Here is an 18,510-nt window from a genome sequence, read left to right as displayed (position 1 = left end):
ACTGCCTACCACCCACAGTCGAACAGGCTAGTGGAGCGTTTCCACCGTCACCTGAAGTCGGCCCTCATGGTCCGCCTGCAAGGAGCCAACTGGGCGGACGAGCTTCCCTGGGTCCTACTCGGCATCCGCACAGCGCCCAAGGATGACCTGCACGCCTCATCGGCCGAGTTGGTATACGGCGCGCCCCTGGTCGTCCCCGGGGAGTTCCTACCAGCCCCACGGGGGCAAGAGGAAGATCCCGCAGCAGTCCTGGGCAGACTACGCGAGAAGCTCGGTAACCTGGCCCCCATACCCACTTCACAGCACGGGCGGCACCCGACCTGCGTACCCAAAGACCTACAGAACTGTAAGTTTGTGTTTGTACGAAGGGGCGGGCATCGGCCACTGCTGCAGCGGCCATACGAGGGGCAGTATATGGTGCTCCGGAACAACGGGTCCACGTTCGTGCTGGACGCTGGGGGGAAAGAGGAGGTTTTCACGGTGGACCGCCTCAAACCGGCCCATGTGGACCTGGCGCAACCGGCCGAGTTTCCGGCACCTCGACGCAGAGGCCGACCTCCCAAGCAGGTTCTGGCCCAGACTGTGGACATTGGGGGGTGTATCGCCGGTTCTGGGGGGGGGGGGTATGTGGCGACCCATTTCCTGGCACATCTGAACCGGCTCACAATTAGATAGCCTACGGGGGTTTGCGAGCACAGAGCTTTGGAGCCTCTGCGCCACGGGGGGGCAGGTTGAGGGAGGCTTAAAAGTGAGGCTGAGGATTTCGAATAAAGTTTTTCCTTCGACTGCAGTTACAGACTCCGTGTCGTAATTTTAGCGCTGCGTGTAGCACACCGCTACAGCATCATAATTATCAAATCTGGACTTGACCACAGTGAAACATCACATTTTTTTTTATAATACAAAGGGTCATGACAAAAATGAAGATTCAAAGCAAAAATATGCATCATTAGTGATACTATTAATAATGACGTTATTATTTGTGCGAGGTTCAATGGCTTACGTTACTCAAATCAAAGGAACATGCATGGAAGGCATAAAAAGAGTAGGCAAATGAGTCTGGAAGCACAATTCTAAAGCTTGACTCTGGTTACAAAAATTGTATACAAATTCATTAGTACCCAGAATTTGCAAACACTGGTTTTACAAAACACGCTGCAATAATACAAAGAGCAGCACTTATAAATTAAGCAAACGGACAGGATCCAGAATGGCATCTAATCTAGTTGTTGGTAAGAAATCATGTTTGATTAGGACTCCACAATTCACACCATTCCATGTTACCAACCACAATCTACAAGTATTACCCACCATTTCCAACATCATTGTCTGTCATTTGCCTAATTCCTATAACAAAAAAATTCAAAGACATACAATACTTGTGTAAGGATCTCAACTAGAATACATAAAGTTACAGTATTCTCAAAGACAGTGAAAGTCAATATCTATGCAAAATTAGAAACCGTACCAATTGCAAAGGGATTACAACAGAGGTCAAATGGAGGAAGATTAATTTAAAAAAAGCTCTCTCAAAGCTAAAATTCTCAATTGAAACAGGAACATGCAAAAAGATTTGGTGCCATATACAGAACTGTGCAAAAATCTTAGGTACATACGTATAGCTAGGGTGCCTAGATTTTTACACAGTATTGTAGTAATTTTATGTATTGCACTATACTACTGTTGCACAAAAAAAAAAATTTCATGATGTGAGTGATAGTAAATCTGATATAGGTCTCTATTGAAGACTGGGAGTGGGAAGGTGGCCGGGAGAGGAAAGAGAGCAGGAAGCACCAGAGGGACATTCTGACAATCGATAAACCAATTGTTTGGAATCAAATCACCTTGCTGGGTGTCTCGGAGATGGGTGTGTCTGGACCTGCACCCTCCCGCTCACCCCCACCCTGCCACTGGCACTCTTCCTCTGCCACCTGTCCAACATTCCTTCCGTAGCACTCTATTCTCACTATTCACAACATCCTTTGTGCCCACCAGATTTACAAGCTCGCTCTCCACTCCATGTTGACAAATACAGTTCTGTGCAGAAGTCTTAAGCACCATAACTACATGTATGTGCCTAACACTTTTGCACAGTAATGTAATAGGGCCCATGTGAGTGCAGGCATATAGAATGTAACATCTCCATAATCGCTCTGTGTCCTTTGATTTATGAATTGAGAGGGAGCCAGAGTTGAGAGAAGAGGTAGCTCGGGAATTTTGAAGAGGGTGGGCAAGCACAGGACAGAGGCAAAGTATTGGGGCAAAGAGGACTGATGGAGGAAATAAGGTGTAGGAGAGGGCAGATCAGCAAGAATGTGAGTGCCTCACTGTTTGAGTTGAGCAAACAATATTCTTAACAGAGATTCTTGAGCCTCAAAATACAACCAGACTTTTTACATTACGGTGAAACTAATGAGAAAAGCAGGTTTGATTTATAAGTTTTCATTCAATGAAATGCTTGCCTTGTTGAGAATTCCTCAAAGTACACATTTGCTCTTTGTAAAAAGATTTATTAAGTTGCAAACTAGTAGCTGACAAAATCTATGTGAGACCATCTCAATATCAACAATTCACAGTAACAGACAATATAATATCCCCAGCATCCAAGTTATTGGCATAGGGTTCACAAAATAAATGGGTGCAAGTTTTAAAGTGAGTCTCAGTTCCAATTTTAATGGTATAGCCAGCAATTAAAAGTAAACTTATTTCTTGATAAGCACAGGCACTTGAGAGAGGATTGGTTAATTTACCTGAACTTCAGAATTGGCATCCACAAGATGCAGTGCAAACCAGCTGTCCTTGCAGTTGTACTTGCACAAATCTTCCTTTCTAATTGACACTTTACCTGAAAGACACAAAATTAAATTATGAAGTGCTAAGATAATCATTTCACAACTACTACAAAATGAAAATTTAAGATGATTTAAGAAATCACTTGGTTTACTTTAAAAGAAACTTCCCTGTCAGATTGATTCAGCTGGTAGCACAAATTTTTGTTCATCATCCATTAGTTGTATTTCATAATCTATGCAGGTAACTTGCACTGATATACCAGGGTAGTAGATAAATGGGCAACAGTTCAAACACAATGTTAAAATAAGTCCTTTACAATTGTTTGTCTATTTCATATGAAAACAAGTACAAAATGTTATGGATTGCATATGATTATCTGTGACAAGGTCAGCAGATAATCCCCATTTCCAACTGCCCTTCATAGGTTGGTGAGCCATGGCCTTGAATGATGAAGTAATCCAGCAAAATTGGGAGTTCCAAGCAAAGTAATTCTAGTCAAGATGGTGTTACCAGATGATAGAATTCCTGTACACCTTTTCATTGTTTGCCTTCTGGTACACAGCAGAAGTTGGAAACAGCACTCAGAAGGGTCTTATGACTAAATGCAGTGAATTTCAGATGGAGGCAAAGGTGCCTCAGTTGTCAATTTTGGATGTGGATTTTTCCCCCGAATGACGCCTACCTAATGTGCTGTTCAAGCTGTTTTCATGAAAGTAATTGAAGAGGATTCTATTATTTCCTCGTGGTGTTGTGTGCACACTTTATATGTGGCCCAGTTAACTTTCTGGCCAATCTTCATACCCACCAGGATGCTTATAACATGGTAATAGTGAAGGATTGTAAATTAGTCTCATCTTTGTTGAAAGAACTTTAGTTCATGACATGACACAAACATTGATTGCTACTTAGCAACCAACCATGGCTCAAAAAGACATTTATAGGTTCATTTTATAACAATAACTTTGAATTGACAATACATAGCAGCCATTTTACTTTTCCATCACTTCCAGATTAGGTTTCTCTGTCATTTTTCAATATGCTCACCTCATATTGACTCCTGGGAGTCATTGTGTAGGATTCCTAAAGGTTAACTTGCAGGTTGGGTTGATGGATAAGGAAGGCAAATGCAATGTTAGTATTCATTTCGAGAGGACTAGAAGCTACAAGCAAGGATGTGATTCTGAGGCTTTATAAAACATTGCTCAGACTCCACTTGCAGTTTTTGGACCCATATCTAAGAAAAGATGAGATGACATTGGAGAGGGTCCAAAGGAGGTTCACAAGAATGATTGTGGGAATGAACACATGAGAAATGTTTGATAGCTCTGGGCCTGTACTCACTGGAGTTTCAGAAAAATTAGGGTGGGATCTCATTGAAAAACCCAGACAAAGTGGATGTGAAGAGGACGTTTCCTATAGTGAGTGAGTCTAGGACAAGAAGGTGCAGATTCATTGCCTTGGATGGCTCTGGAGGCCAATTGAGTATATTTAAAGCAGAGGTTGATCGGTTCTTGGTTAGTCAGGGCATCGAAGGTTACAGCGAGAAGGCTGAAGAATAGAGTTGAGAGGGATAATAAACCAGTCATGACTGAATGGTGGAGTAGACTCAATGGGCCGAGTAGACTAATTCTGCTCCTATATCTTATGGTCTTCTTCAGTTGATGTCCTCGGTAAACAGGGAGTGCAGTAATGATAACAAGAAACAGAAAAACAAAAGCAGTTTGCTTCATGAAAGAAGAGAAATATAACAATGCATCTATTTCTGTAGAGTTTGTATACACCTAATGTAATGCTAAGTTATTACAACAACCAAGATTTACTCCTTACAGTCAAGCTCCTCTACAACTGGAAGTCACCAATGACAGCTGCTATTTAAACACAGATAGCAAAATGGTAGACTATTAATGAGTGCTCTTTCTAACATTTTGTTTTTGAATTTTTTTAAATTATTAAAACCTTATATTATGTTGATCCATTAAGCGCACAATACTAAGAAATGTGTCTACAGTTGTGATGTGACCTTTGTGCAGACACTGAGTGGACCTTCATGGCGCAGATTTAGGGACCACCCATTTCCTTAACCACAAGTAGCCAAATTAACATTAGGCAATACAATTACTTCCTTAAATTAAAAAAAATCATCTCCTCCCCCATTTCACAAGCTGCCTGCAGCATGTATCAGTTGAAGTGTGGTACTATCAAGCTAACTGCTGCAATCAAATATCCCAGGATGTTTTTGTTTATAAAAGGCATGAGGTGAAGGTCAATCCTACAACATCTGTACCTGGGTCAGTACATAAAAAAGTTCTTCCTTGATTTTTAAATGGACTGAAACTAATTCATTCCCATGTAATGTTGGTCATGTCCTTGAGACCTCAAAGCTTTTGATTTCCAATTAAACACTTCACAAAAATACTTAATTTTAAACAATATAACATTGTTGTAAAGAATTTGGCTTTTGTGCACCATGTTGATCCAAAAGAGTTCAGCAGATCCTGATTAATTCTGCTTCATTGTGTATTAACCTCACAATACAGCTAATGATGCAGCAGAAAGATTAAACCATATAAACTTTCCTTCAATCTTGTTACACATTTCTAAGAAGAAAAAAATAACCCGCAAATTGAAAGTGAGCTACGTCGTCGATTGTTACCAGAGTCCTATAATTAGGTGATTACTGAGGTATGTGTGTGTATGTACACACCCCCCCCCCCCAAAACATCGACTACCATGGAACAAGATTGGAGACACAAAGAGCTGGAATCTGCTGCAAAAGAAAAGCTACTTGAGAAACTTTGTGGGTCAAGCAGCATCTGTTGAGGGAAACGGATAAACTGCATGAAACAGGAAATAAAATTTATGCTAAGGAATCTTACTTCGGGTTCCATGCCAATTATCCATTTCCCTTTGTCTCTCACGCATCTATTAACATTGCATTTCAATAATCTAAACTTATATGTTTTTGAATTGAAAAATTCAAAAACAAAATATTGGGAAGAGTCAGTACTCATTGGTAGCCCACCACTTTGTGAAGTCTCTTCAAGGTATGCCTATCCTGTAGAAGTTTAAATCTTCTCTTCACCGGGAGATCAGTGAGACCTCCCCTTCTCACTGCTCTCCCTCCGTGATCTCTGCTGCCCTCTGACACTTCAACCATGTGCTCACCCAGACTCACTACCACAGCAATGAGTCCTTCCTGGGAAATTGTCTTTGCCACCATCTTGTTCCACATAGCTTCCAGATTAGTTTTCAGGCCCCTCAGTTTGGAGCCACCAAGGATCCCAGGTACCTGCTGTCAACTGAGTGTTTCCCCCTCCAAGTTCTACATCCTACCCTCTCCACTATGCAGAGATACCTGTAGGCCCCATCTCAGTCTCTGCCATACCTCCAGGTCACTCTCCCCTTTGCCTGCCATGGAACTCTTGAATATTTCATCCTCCACCAGATTCATGCTTTCAACTGCCAATTCTTTGCCTTTCTTGCACCCAGGAAGGATCAGAAGATTGCCGACCTCGAGACTGCAGATCCAGCTGTCTCAGACTCTATTTCCAATGGACTGTGGATCCCGCTGTCATCAACTCTCGCTCCAACAATCCCAGATGCCTTCAGACCACCAATTATATGGCTTCTAGCTCTGGCACCAGCCCCAACCTCAGCTGCCTATACTTCCAGGCCCAGATCTTCTTCACTGCCACAGGGGCCCCAGGATCCTCTTCCCCTACTACCACTCTCCAACTCTCCGTCCCCCCTCTCATCCTAGCTTTAATCCCTGCCATGTTTTCACCAATCCCTCCAACTTTCCGCTCTCTGAGGTAGAGCAGTCTGTCCTCAGCAAGGGCCTTACTATTGACCCCCTTCACCTGCCACAATGATCCAAGTCTACTTCTTTGGAAAGAATTCCAAAACCGCACCAATGGCCCCTTTACCCATCTCCAACCCTCCTCCTCTTCTTGAATACACCACTCTGAATCTTTTAATCTCTATCTGCCCATGAGACATCAACCTTCAGCGCTCTCTCTCCTCCTTGAACCTTACCTCCTCAGAATGCACTGCCCTCCATTTTCTCAGCATCAATCCCTAACTGCAGGCAAAGGGGGTGCTGCTGTATTGTGGCGGACTGCCCTCCACCTTACTCAGGCCAAAAGGCAATTCTCTGACACCTTCTCTTACTGAGCCCTTGAAAAGCACCTCCCACTCAGTACCATCAGGCTATTGTCTCCCACATCATCATCAACCTCATCAACTATGGGAAAACTCCCATCCAGTTCACCAAACTCATAGTTCCCTTACCCCACACTGCTCACTTCTTTCTGCCCAAGATCCACAAACCTGACTGCCCTGACTCCATTCTATCCCCATTGGTTCAGTCACTACCCCTCAACATCTACGAAACTTCACATGCTCTAGATCCTAACAACTTTCAATTCCCTGGACCTGACAGTATACTTTTCACCGTGGATGTTCAGACCCTATACACTTCTATCCCCATCAAGAAGGCCTTAAAACTCTCGCATCTTTCTTACCAAAAGACCCAACCAGTTCCCCTCCACCACCCTCCTGTCTGGCAGAACCAGTCCATGTTCCAGGCCTTCCCTGGTAATGCTCCACAACTCCTTCTGCACTACATTGATGACTGCATTGCTACTGCTTCACATACCCATGCTAAGCTCCTCAATTTCTTCAACTTTGCTTCCAACTTCCACCCTGTACTAAAATTCACTACATCTATCCCTTCTTGATCTCTGGAGACTAACTGTCTACCAGCACCTTTTATAAACCCACCAATTCCCATGGCTATCTTGACTGTACCTTCTCCTACCCTGTCTCCTGTAAAAGTGCTATTCCCTTTCCTCAGTGCCTTCATCTCCAGTGTATCCGTTCCCTAGATGACGCTTTCCTTTTCAGGACATCAGAGACGTCCTCTTTCTTCAAAATGGGGGGGGGGGGGGGGGGGGGGGAGGGGGTTCTCTTCCTCCCCTTCGATGCTGCCCTCACCCACATCTCCTCCATTTCCCAGATATCCATGCTCACACCACCTTAGCAGGGATAGTCCCTCTTGTCCTCAGCTACCTCACAACAAGCCTCTGCATCCAACACATCACTCTCCACAACCTTCAATGGGATCCTACCATCAAACATATCAATCTCCCTTCCACTTGCCTCTTCCCACATGGCTCGCTCCCTCCCCACTGATTGCCCTCTTGGCACATATCCTTGCAAGTGACAGAAGTGTTACACCTGCCCATTCACCTCTTCCCGCATCTACATTCAGGGCCTGGAACAGTCCTTTCAAGCGCAGCAACACTTCACCTTCACTGGTGCGGTACTGGGGGCAGAGTACTGACATGGATTGAAAATTGGCTGGCTGACAGGAAACAAAGAGTAGTGATTAACGGGTCCCTTTTGGAATGGCAGGCTGTGACCAGTGGGGTACCGCAAGGTTCGGTGCTGGGACCGCAGCTGTTTACAATATACATTAATGATTTAGATGATTTAGATGATCAGCATAATCAATAGAACAAAATTTCAGAGTTTTTAATAACTAATTCATTTGCATTTCACATTCTGTCCTAAAATTCAATTTAGAAGTAAATCCCAGCAAAAGAACCAGATACTCTCCCATGAAAGTTAGTCTCAATAGTTTACAGATCCATAGGAGATCCTTTTCAAGAAAATTTTAAAAACTGCTAATTCTACTGCTGCAAGGACCTTAGCAGGTACACTCTGATTATTTCAAATATAGAAATGACTGTCTACAAACTAACTACAAGTTAAATAACTCAACTATAGAAACATTGAAAACAGAAAATGGCAAATAGAGGCTTCAATCTGCCCCACCATTCAAAGCACCCATGGGTGATCTGGTAGTAGAAAAACATTAAGAAAAATCTTTGCAGCAGATTATCCCTTCACTTCCAAAATTAGAAAACAGGCAAAATGATTTTAAGCGTTAAAATTTCAGAAATGGTTTTTTTTTAAAAAGCCAAATAGATTATGTTGGCACCCTGCAGTTAATAAATAAGCTTGAAGGGAATATCTAAGTATAAGACTATTCATGTTGTGGAACCATAAAGATCATAAAATCTTAATATTTACTTAGAAAAAATGCTTAATATTGCATTGGACTTGATAAAAGTACTTCTGGTAAAATAGCTTGAAGAATTGTATACAAAATAAAAGTCACTATTTACCACTGACTTCCATACTGCTACAATTATCATCCAATAAGTAAACACCATATACAATTCTTACTGCATCTGAGCTTGCTGCCTCACTAAGGGCCTGTGGGTCTGAGGAAGTGTGCTGGAATATCTCTGGAAGTTGGGCCAAGACATAGATCAGAAAACTAGATGGTAAGCACCTATGGCATTGAAAGCCTAACAAGAATTTTTCAGAATATTTAATTATTTAAGTTATAGATTTATTCCAAGGTGTTTAAGCAACTAGTATGCAGAATGGAGCCAGATTAATACAAATAAGGTATGGTCATATTTCTCTCCTATCCACATTTTTGTCAGACATAAACTTGGTGATTGTCCATGTCAAAAACCAGCACATCCAAACACCCACATGGATTCCAACTCTGAAGCCTGATCTAACTCCAACAGCAGTACAGCATTATTCTTCTCTTTAGATGCAGGAACAGTTCCAGGTATTTAGGACAAGCATAATATCACTGCAAATTATAGTTGCACTAACTTACCAAAGGGCAGATCCTTTTGGAAAAAATTCTTATCGTAGATATAAAAAGAGAGGTACTGGAAACTTCTGGGGATTTCAAAGTAAAAGTCTTCACCATAAAAAGGGCTGCAAGAAAAACAAAGTTGCAACATGGGATTAATACATTCTGGCAAAACAATAAATATTTAAAGATAAAAACTGTCATTAAACTATTCATTATTATTGACAATACATCTCTTCACCTTCCACAAATAAACATACTCATAAACTTTGAATAAAATGCTATAAAAATTCTGAACTATAATTGGAGCTCAGGATCACAAAGGAGAAAGTGAAATAAGATAAAGGAAATGCTCTCTGACTGAATAACACTTAGAATTTCAAAGTAGAACTCCATCAATACAAATATCTTCAAATAACACAAAATGCTTACTTACAATCACTCTGCTTCTTGAAGTACCACAATGTGAGCAACTATTGACCCAAATATGAACAGTATTGTTAATCTAGAAATTTACAAATGACATGTAGTTCTATAAAGGATCACACAGTCTGAAGCAGCAAAACCAAATAAAAGAAAATCATTTAAGCTCCCATAGATAGCATACTAAAGTCATGTGCTCATTGCCACACCAAGTAACTTGATAACTTTATATTTCAGTAATGTAATGTACAGGTTCCAAAACAAAAGAAAATAATTTTGGCTGTGCCTGATAAAAACTGGTAGCTTATAATCACATACGTCAAATATTCAAACAGTAAGCAATCTGAACCTGAACTACATTTAGTCACGGGGAGGATTGGGCAAGTTTATCATTCCAACAGAAATTATTTCAGACCCTTTTGCATTACCATCAACCACCAGAATTCATTTAGGCTTTTTTTGTCTTTTGCTGTTCCCAGGTCTAGCATCAGAATAGGTAGGAACTGGCATATTTTTCCCACAAAGCAGAATTAGATGCAATAAAAGTTTGTCTTTTTTAAAATTTGAAGACTGAAGAACAAAGAAAATGTAATGAAACATAGATGATTACCACAATACTTGGAAAAACGCAATTAAGCAGAATTTAATAGCCACATTTTTTCCTCATCTAAGCTCAAAATATAACATCAATATGCTAATCATTCAACTGGGCAGTAAATGGACAATGGTTTGGCAACATTATGCTGGAAAACATAATTGGAGGAACTGAAAGGGAAAAAAGGAGAAGTTAATTTACCACCTGCTTCTCCACATCTGTTGCTTTAGCTTGGAATGAAGGACTGCCTATTCTCTCATGCATTTTGTTAACAAAATCTACCCTCCGTGAGTCGTAAATCAATTGAGTGGAACCACATTCAGGATTTTGAACTAATGGAAATCCTGCAAAATCGGTCAATGGTTTGATAACACCTACAGAAGGGTTTAACATTTTCATCCATTTTTATTCCCAACTTTTACAGATGTTAATATGGTTTTATGTTTGGCTTCACCTTTGCCTCAAATCCTTCAGACAGCACTCAATAGGACAAACTGCACCTTCAGCAATCCAAGTAGAAGCATGAAAGGAGGTTGGCAGGGCAAGGTGTGATTAAGAACACCCTCACATTTTTGTTCTACACTCTTAATAGCAGATAGATATACCTAGCAGTGCATTTGGAATAAAGAATATCAAATGTAAACTTTGGATGGAAGTGCCAAAACTTCAAAATGAAAATGGGTATTTCTGCCAACAATAACCACACATGAATTGAACACTGTTGACAGAGTCCTTGGTCCATACATGGGAACAGAATGTTGAAATGGAGCAACACAATATTCTCTTCAGAAAAGCTGATGACAGTTAAAAATGGTCACAGTAATTATTTCCCCACATTAAAGTGAGTCACAACAACAAAGATAAATTGCAAGCTGAAATGCAGGAAATCCCACTGTGCAAGATCTTTGAGATACTTGCCAAATTTACAACAAATAATCAGTTCCATGACCAAGATTACATACTTCTATATCTGAACTCACCTTAGTTCCCCTTGACTGAATTCATTTGCTACTCAAGCCTCATCTTTGTCTTTTATCACATTTAGACTTAACAATTTAATGTTTTTTTACGGCCCCAAATCTTCAGCTCACAAGTTTTTATCATCCATCACTGAACAACTTCAGCATCTGATCCACTAGCTGAAATCATTTGTCCATTTTACAGGGTGAAGTAGTTAAAAATAAAGCTCACACCTAGGGTTGCTGATTGTGCCCTCCTTCAAACATTGTGTTATATTCACTACTTGTCATCTTCCACTAAACCATGAATGTACATCTGCCAAATGTCAACGATCATCTTTTGAAGTCATGAAGTCAGAGAGAGAGAGAGCATGGAAACTGACCTTTTGGCCCACCAAGTCCACACTGCCATCAACTACACACATCATTCAGAGAGCGCCTAGAGGAAACCCATACAATCACAGGGAAATATATGCAAACTCAACACAAATAACTATGAATCATAGAATCATACAGCAAACAAAAAGAGCCAACTGGAAATCAGACGCATTCCATCCAACTGATTCATGTTATATCAATCCCATCACCCAGAACTTGTCCACCACCTTCTACACCTGGGCAATTCAAGTGCTAACCTACAGGTGCAAGAAAAAGTTTGTGAACCCTTTGCAGTTACCTAGTTTTCTGCATTAATTACTCAGAAGATCTGATCTGATTGCCATCTAAGTCACAATAATAGACAAACACAATCTGCCTGAAGTAATAACAGAAACAATTGTACTTTTCATGTCTTTTTTGAACACAGTGTTTAATCATTCACAGTCCAGGCTGGAAAAAGTATGTGAACCCTTGAACTTAATAACTGGTAGAACCTCCTTTAGCAGCAATAACCTCCACCAAACATTTCCTGTAGCTGCTCAGATGTGCACAACAGCAAAGAGGAATTTTAGACCATTCCTCCATTCAAAACTGTTTCAGTTCATCAGTAATTCTGAGATACCTGGCATGAACTGCCCTTCTCAGATCATGCCACAGCATCTCAATTGGGCTAAGGTCTGGACTCTGACTTGGTCATGCCAAAACACAAATGTTCTTCTTTTTAAACCATTCCATTGTTACTTCTTGTGTTTCAGATCAAACTACCCTGTCATTCTCCTGCAAAATGTCTTGATACAATTTTGAATTCATGGTTCCCTCAATGATTGCAAGCTGTCCAGGCCCTGAGGCAGCAAAGCAGTCCAAACCATGATGCTCCTTCCACCATGGTTCACAGTTGGGATGAGGTTTGGTCTTGATATGCAGTGCCCCTTTCCCTCCGTTAAACATAGGTGTGTGCATTTTTGCCAAAAAGTGCACATAAACAGACCTTTCTCGATAAGAGCTGGTTCTGTCAGTAACCTGATTCTGTGCGTCTTTTTTTTTTACAGGGCAGGGCACCTCTAATCTCATCTCATTGACTGGAATGTCTGACTCCAAATAGCTTTTATACAAGACATTCATTTTCACATGCTTTTTTAAATCTAGACAGTGATTGTTTAAATGGTGTACAATCGGCCCTCCTTATCCATGAGGGATTGGTTCCGGGACCTCCTGCAGATACCAAAATCCACGGATGCTCAAGTCCCTTATATAAAATGGTGTAGTATTTGCATATAACCTACGCACATCCTCCTGCACACTTTAAATCATCTCTAGATTATTTATAATACCTAATACAATGTAAATGCTATGTAAATAGTTGTTATACTGTAATGTTTAGGGAACATTGACAAGAAAAAAAAACTGTACATGTTCCTCTCACTCACAATACAAGCAGCGAAAGAATGAGATGTGAGGCGAACAATGATCAAACAACGAGTAAAACTTGTAATTCCTGTATAGTAGTTGTTACACTGTCTTGTTTAGGGAATGAAAACGCTTTGGAGGAGCCTCAATAATACTAGTCAGGAACTGTGGAGGTTGAAGGCTGAGGATCTTCAAGAGTTGAACGTCGAGACTTCAGAATTGCAGATGCTTTAGTTAGAAACACTGTTACAGGAAACTGTTTCTTCTTTTCTTTGCATCATCGAACAAATCTTGCAAGGTAGCCTTTCTCTTCTATGAGTTTCTTGAGCTCCTCTGGGAACACTGCTGTGGCCTTGGCATTAGCCGATGCCGATTCTCCCATGATCTTTATGTTCTTGAGGCTGCAATTCTTTACATAGCCAGTCAGCCATCCCTTACTAGCCTTAAACTCTTTTCTCTCACTCTCATCAACCCCGTCACAGTAGTGCTCATAGAGACAAAGAGCTTTATCACGTATAATTTGGCCATCGACAGGGATATGCTTCTGTGACATGTCCTCTAGCCACACACTCGGCGAGATATAGCACTTTATTCTCCTTCTTAGCCTTTGAGGAATTGCTTTGACAATGTAATTGCTTTTTAGGAGCCATTTTTTCACAGGAACAAAGTAGCAAACGAACGAGATGCATGGTGAACAATGCTCGAACAAGAGCACTTCCAGGTTTTCTCAATTTGCTGTTGGTTGAATTCACGCATAGTTTTAACGTATAGTTTCAACTACTTCAGATGTGGGTTAGAATTTTCTGCAGTCACCCTTCTCCGCCACTCAATTTTATACACTTAAATTCACAGGCTCTCTAAATTTCCTCTGATCCAAGGAGAACAGACCCTGCTTCTCCAGTCTCTTCTGATAAATGAAGTGCTCCAACCCAGACAACATCCTGGTGAATTTCAGCTGCACCCTCTCCAACAGCCATCGTGTCCTTCCTACACTTCAGTGAACAGAACTGCATACAAAACTCCAACTGACGTCTTACCAAGGATGTATAAAGTTGGAGCAGTATCTTGCTAGCTCTATTTTAAATGTTGCTACTTTACTGACTTTTACCATGTTCTATTCTTATTGACTTGCATTTCACCAGGAAAAACAATATCTCTACTCGTGTTCAGTTCTGGGTCATCTCAATATCTTTCATTCTTTCCCAAATCTATTTCAGATGAGAGGGCACAGAAAACAAAGCACATTAATCTTATTTCAATAATGAACTAATTCTCTTGAACATGAGTAAGTAGAAAATTCCTTAATTAAAGCTAAAAGTAGCAGTTCCAAACCTCAACCATGGACGAAGTTTTTGCAACTGGGAGTTACTGGAAGCTAGCTTTTCAAATTCAACTCTGTACCAATTCTATTTCCTTGTACCTTATGAGAATTTCTTTGCATATTTTTTGCTAAATTCAACACTGAAGAACTTCAGCTTCGAAGGCTAGTAATGGAAAAGCATATTAAGGTTATCATAAACATCAGTTATGTATTATAATCAACTATTTCATTCACCACGACATTAATCAGTTTGGATGACAGTTTTCCACTCACTGGAAACATTGCTATCTTGCATGCTGCAGGTCTTGCTGAGGGCTTCCAGAATTTTCTTCTTTTTATCTTTCATTAAATTAGACCACATTAAGCCAAGCAAAGAACACCAGAGATAATAGATAAGATGCCAAAATAGTTTGGCGAAAGATTTTGTTTACAAGGGGTGCAGGGAGGTTTATAGTTTAAGCAGATACAAGTATTATCCTAACCACTTCCCTCCAAACATCAGGCTCATAACTGTCATTCCACTAATTTGTGAATACAGATTTATAACACTCAAATAATTAATGTTTTCAGTCACTTTAACTGATGAAAGGTAGTTTAATAAAGCATTTGTTCTTTAGTATTTGTAATTTAATAAAGGTCAAGATTAAAATATGAAGCATGAAGCCCACATCTTCAAACCCAACAGGTTTATACATTTCCTGATGTTGTTAAAAGTGTTTTTAAAATCAATTTATTGATTTCCCTTTTTCTGACCACTCCTTATCTATCTCTCATTCTCCTTCGACATGTTTATAGTATAATGAAAACAGGATAACTGCTGGATAATTATTGTTCCAAGACACTTCACAACATTCACATTATTAAAAAACACATGTGGCTTCCTTACATTCTGAGGTTTGTAGGTAAAGGCTTTTCAGTAAATGGATTGAGGTTTCTGCAAACAAATCTTCTAACACTTACTAGAACCCTAGAAGATGTCAAATTCCACAATTTCTTTGAACACAGGGCCAACTGTGCATATGGAAGAGAGAGATGTAACAGATGAGCAGGGGTAATAATGGTTTTTATACAGTGCAAAATACAAGTATTCATATGAATCTTTGCTGAGTAAATCATCCTGAGGCATTGCAAAGGAGCAATAGCAGACAATTTGATAATGAGGCCAGAAAGTTTGGTCCAAGAGATGTTTTAAAATGAGTGTGTAAAAGAAAGAGTGACAGAGAAAGATAAATGAAGCTATTTAAGAAAGGGAGCTTCAAAGCTTAGGGTCTAAACAGCTGATGGATGAGCCAAATTAATGCAATGAAACAAGAAGTCAAGAAGCTACAGATGATCAGGTAAAGATGTGAAGGGCTTCAAATATATAGATGAAAGCATTTGAAATAATGCAACAACACAAAACCAGCTTGCGGACACAAGGTCGGCAAGATGAATAACGCTTGGGACAAGCATCACTTGGTGAGTGAGCAGTTTGGAGACAGTGACTAAAATGCTCTAACATTTACCAAAACCTTGGAAAGAAATAGGAGAAATGAGAAATTAGGATGCTATTACGCAGGAACTTAGGAGCATAAATTGGGTCTGCACAACGGAAATGTGGAGTTTGTTCAGGAGCATTTCCGTAGGTTTTTGGATGTTTGTCCTAGGGAAAGAATGGCAGGGTGAGGAATTCATGGTTTACAAAAGAAACAGAACCATGATTTACAAGAATCAAGAGAAATGAAACATGCTTAAGGTTTAGGAAGGAAGGAACAGACAGGGCTCTTGAGAGTTACAAGGTATCCAGAGAGGAGCTTAAGAATAGACCTGGAAGAGCTAGATGGGGACATGTGAAGGCATCAAGTGTTTAGGATTAAGGGTTACACTGATCTTGGGTGTAGGTTAAAAGGTTGGCACAAAATTGTGGGCTGAAGGGTCTGTACAGTGTTGCAATGTTCTATATTTTATGTCCTAAGTAGGTTACAGTAGCTGAGTATGGGACAACGTGATGTTTAAGTGTGGTAAATTATCTACCAGGAGAGCAGTGAAATGTTTTAAGTCTGAAGCAAAATCATTGATCATGTTTTATAAACAGCAGGTAAACTAATCAGGGCAGTTGGAGTTGAGCTTGTAGTGGTGGACTTGTATAATCTTGATGACAGGACAAGATAAAAATTTAATCTTGGGGTCAACCACAACATAGTTTATGTAGATAGTCTGGTTCATAACAGATCACAAGAACAAGAAACATATTTTAGCCTCGGGTGTAGCCAGGAAGGGGCCGCAGGGATAAGACTGGAATTTAAAATGGAAATTAAAGATGGTGGTTTTATTATTTACTATATTTAGCTACTATACATGAATTCCTTCATGTTATCAAATCAGATGCAATGAAGACAGTGGGACAAAGTGAGGCCTGTCCCTTTAGCATACATATGGACTCTATTGAGAAAGCAGATGCAAACATAACAGGGGGAATTCAGAGGGAATTATATTTTACACGCTCGAGATTCATTAGCACTGCTATTAAGTTATTGACCGATGATCCACACTGACTGCTAGAGATTTTAAATACAATGAAATAAGTAAGGTATATTTTTTAAAAAGCTAGCCCTGGCAACAACAACCTTTCAACTACCAGATTATCATAAAAATCCAACAGTTTCACCACTATTCATCAGGAAAGGAAATCTGCTCGCCTTACCCAGTCTGGCTTTTATAAGATTTCAGATCCACCAATATAATTGCTTTCTTCTGTTCAAGAGCAGGCGGATTTAGAGAATTGCAGGTGATTTCCATGTCCTCTGAAATAATAAATGGGGGAAAAAAGCTCTACCCTTCCATTGGAAGGAATGCTTTAAGGATATGAAAAAAGTATGCTTCTGTGCTACTTCTTCATTCCCTTTACAAAATGATTAACCATAATAAAAAGTCAAAATGTGACAACTGCATCCTCATTTTCCAGGTCAAGAGTCCAACACTGCACAGTACAAGTCATTGTATTAATTAATACCTGTAAGAGTCAAATAAAACAGCCAAAGCAATAAGCAACCACAATTGGAAAACATTTAATTGGAATCATAATTTAGCTGCCTATCATTAGTATATCCCAAGACACCACACATCTTCAGAGCATGAATACAAACAAAACCTGAATTGCAAATAAAAATTTGCACTGAAGTTATTTCAGCCTTGCCTTGCACGTAGGTGTTCTGCTACCTTCACAACATATATGTTGCATAAAGCTGCTTATGGGTTAGTTTATAACGGTAAACAGTTTTTTAAGGCAGCATGATCTCAGCTTCATAACCTAGGTTCAATTTCTCACCTTTACTGCGTTAAGTAATCGAAACCAAAGATATGTAGAGGCATTCACAAACTGTACAGTTTCCAGTCTGATAGATTAATGACTGGATATAGATTAATGATTGGTGTAAACTTGGAGGGGAACTTGTAAGTGGTGTTGATTCTATGTGCCTATGGCCCTTGTCATCCTTGGTATAGAGCTGATGTCAAAAAGCCTAGGCAAGTAACATTTGTGGTCTTGATATAGAATATAGTCACATTCAGTTCATCTGTGGAAATTTAGCTCATTGGTCCATGAACCTGCCAACCTCCCCTGCTATTTTCTATAAATACATACCAACTCTCCCTGGGTTACGAACATCCGATTTGTGTAGAGTGTTTATGTAGAACAAACGCGTGCTTAGAAGGCCAATGGGACAGATTCACTATCATGGGACTGTAGGCATGTTCTGCTGTGTGAGAACTCAGACTGTATCAATATCATTGCATCTGGCAAGGAAATCTGATTGGTTGAGTTAAATACCCAGTGTTTAACGAAACATTGCCCTTGATTTACCTATGCTTTTATTTAAATATACTGCCAGCTAGCCACATTTCTAATTTGTGAACTACTAGGGATAGAAACAATTGTCAGGAATGGAACCCTATCATAACTTTTGCAGAGAAT

At 40.0% G+C, this 18,510-nt stretch overlaps 1 protein-coding gene across 2 annotated transcripts in view; it reads right to left on the bottom strand.

Annotated features, from left to right (window-relative positions):
* rasa2 (RAS p21 protein activator 2) overlaps positions 1-18,510 on the bottom strand; it is a 173,223-nt gene that overhangs the window by 102,354 nt on the left and 52,359 nt on the right. For both annotated transcript variants that reach the window (XM_059994339.1, XM_059994349.1), the window contains exons 3-4: positions 9,497-9,600; positions 2,751-2,845 (exon numbers count right to left, since the gene is read on the bottom strand). In XM_059994339.1, the coding sequence (XP_059850322.1) occupies positions 2,751-2,845; positions 9,497-9,600 (199 nt within the window). The remainder of the gene's footprint in view (positions 1-2,750; positions 2,846-9,496; positions 9,601-18,510) is intronic.

Source organism: Hypanus sabinus, chromosome 2 (genome assembly GCF_030144855.1).
Source record: "Hypanus sabinus isolate sHypSab1 chromosome 2, sHypSab1.hap1, whole genome shotgun sequence".
In the NCBI taxonomy this organism is placed as follows: Eukaryota; Metazoa; Chordata; class Chondrichthyes; order Myliobatiformes; family Dasyatidae; genus Hypanus; species Hypanus sabinus.
This window is presented reverse-complemented; position numbering and strand designations above follow the sequence as displayed.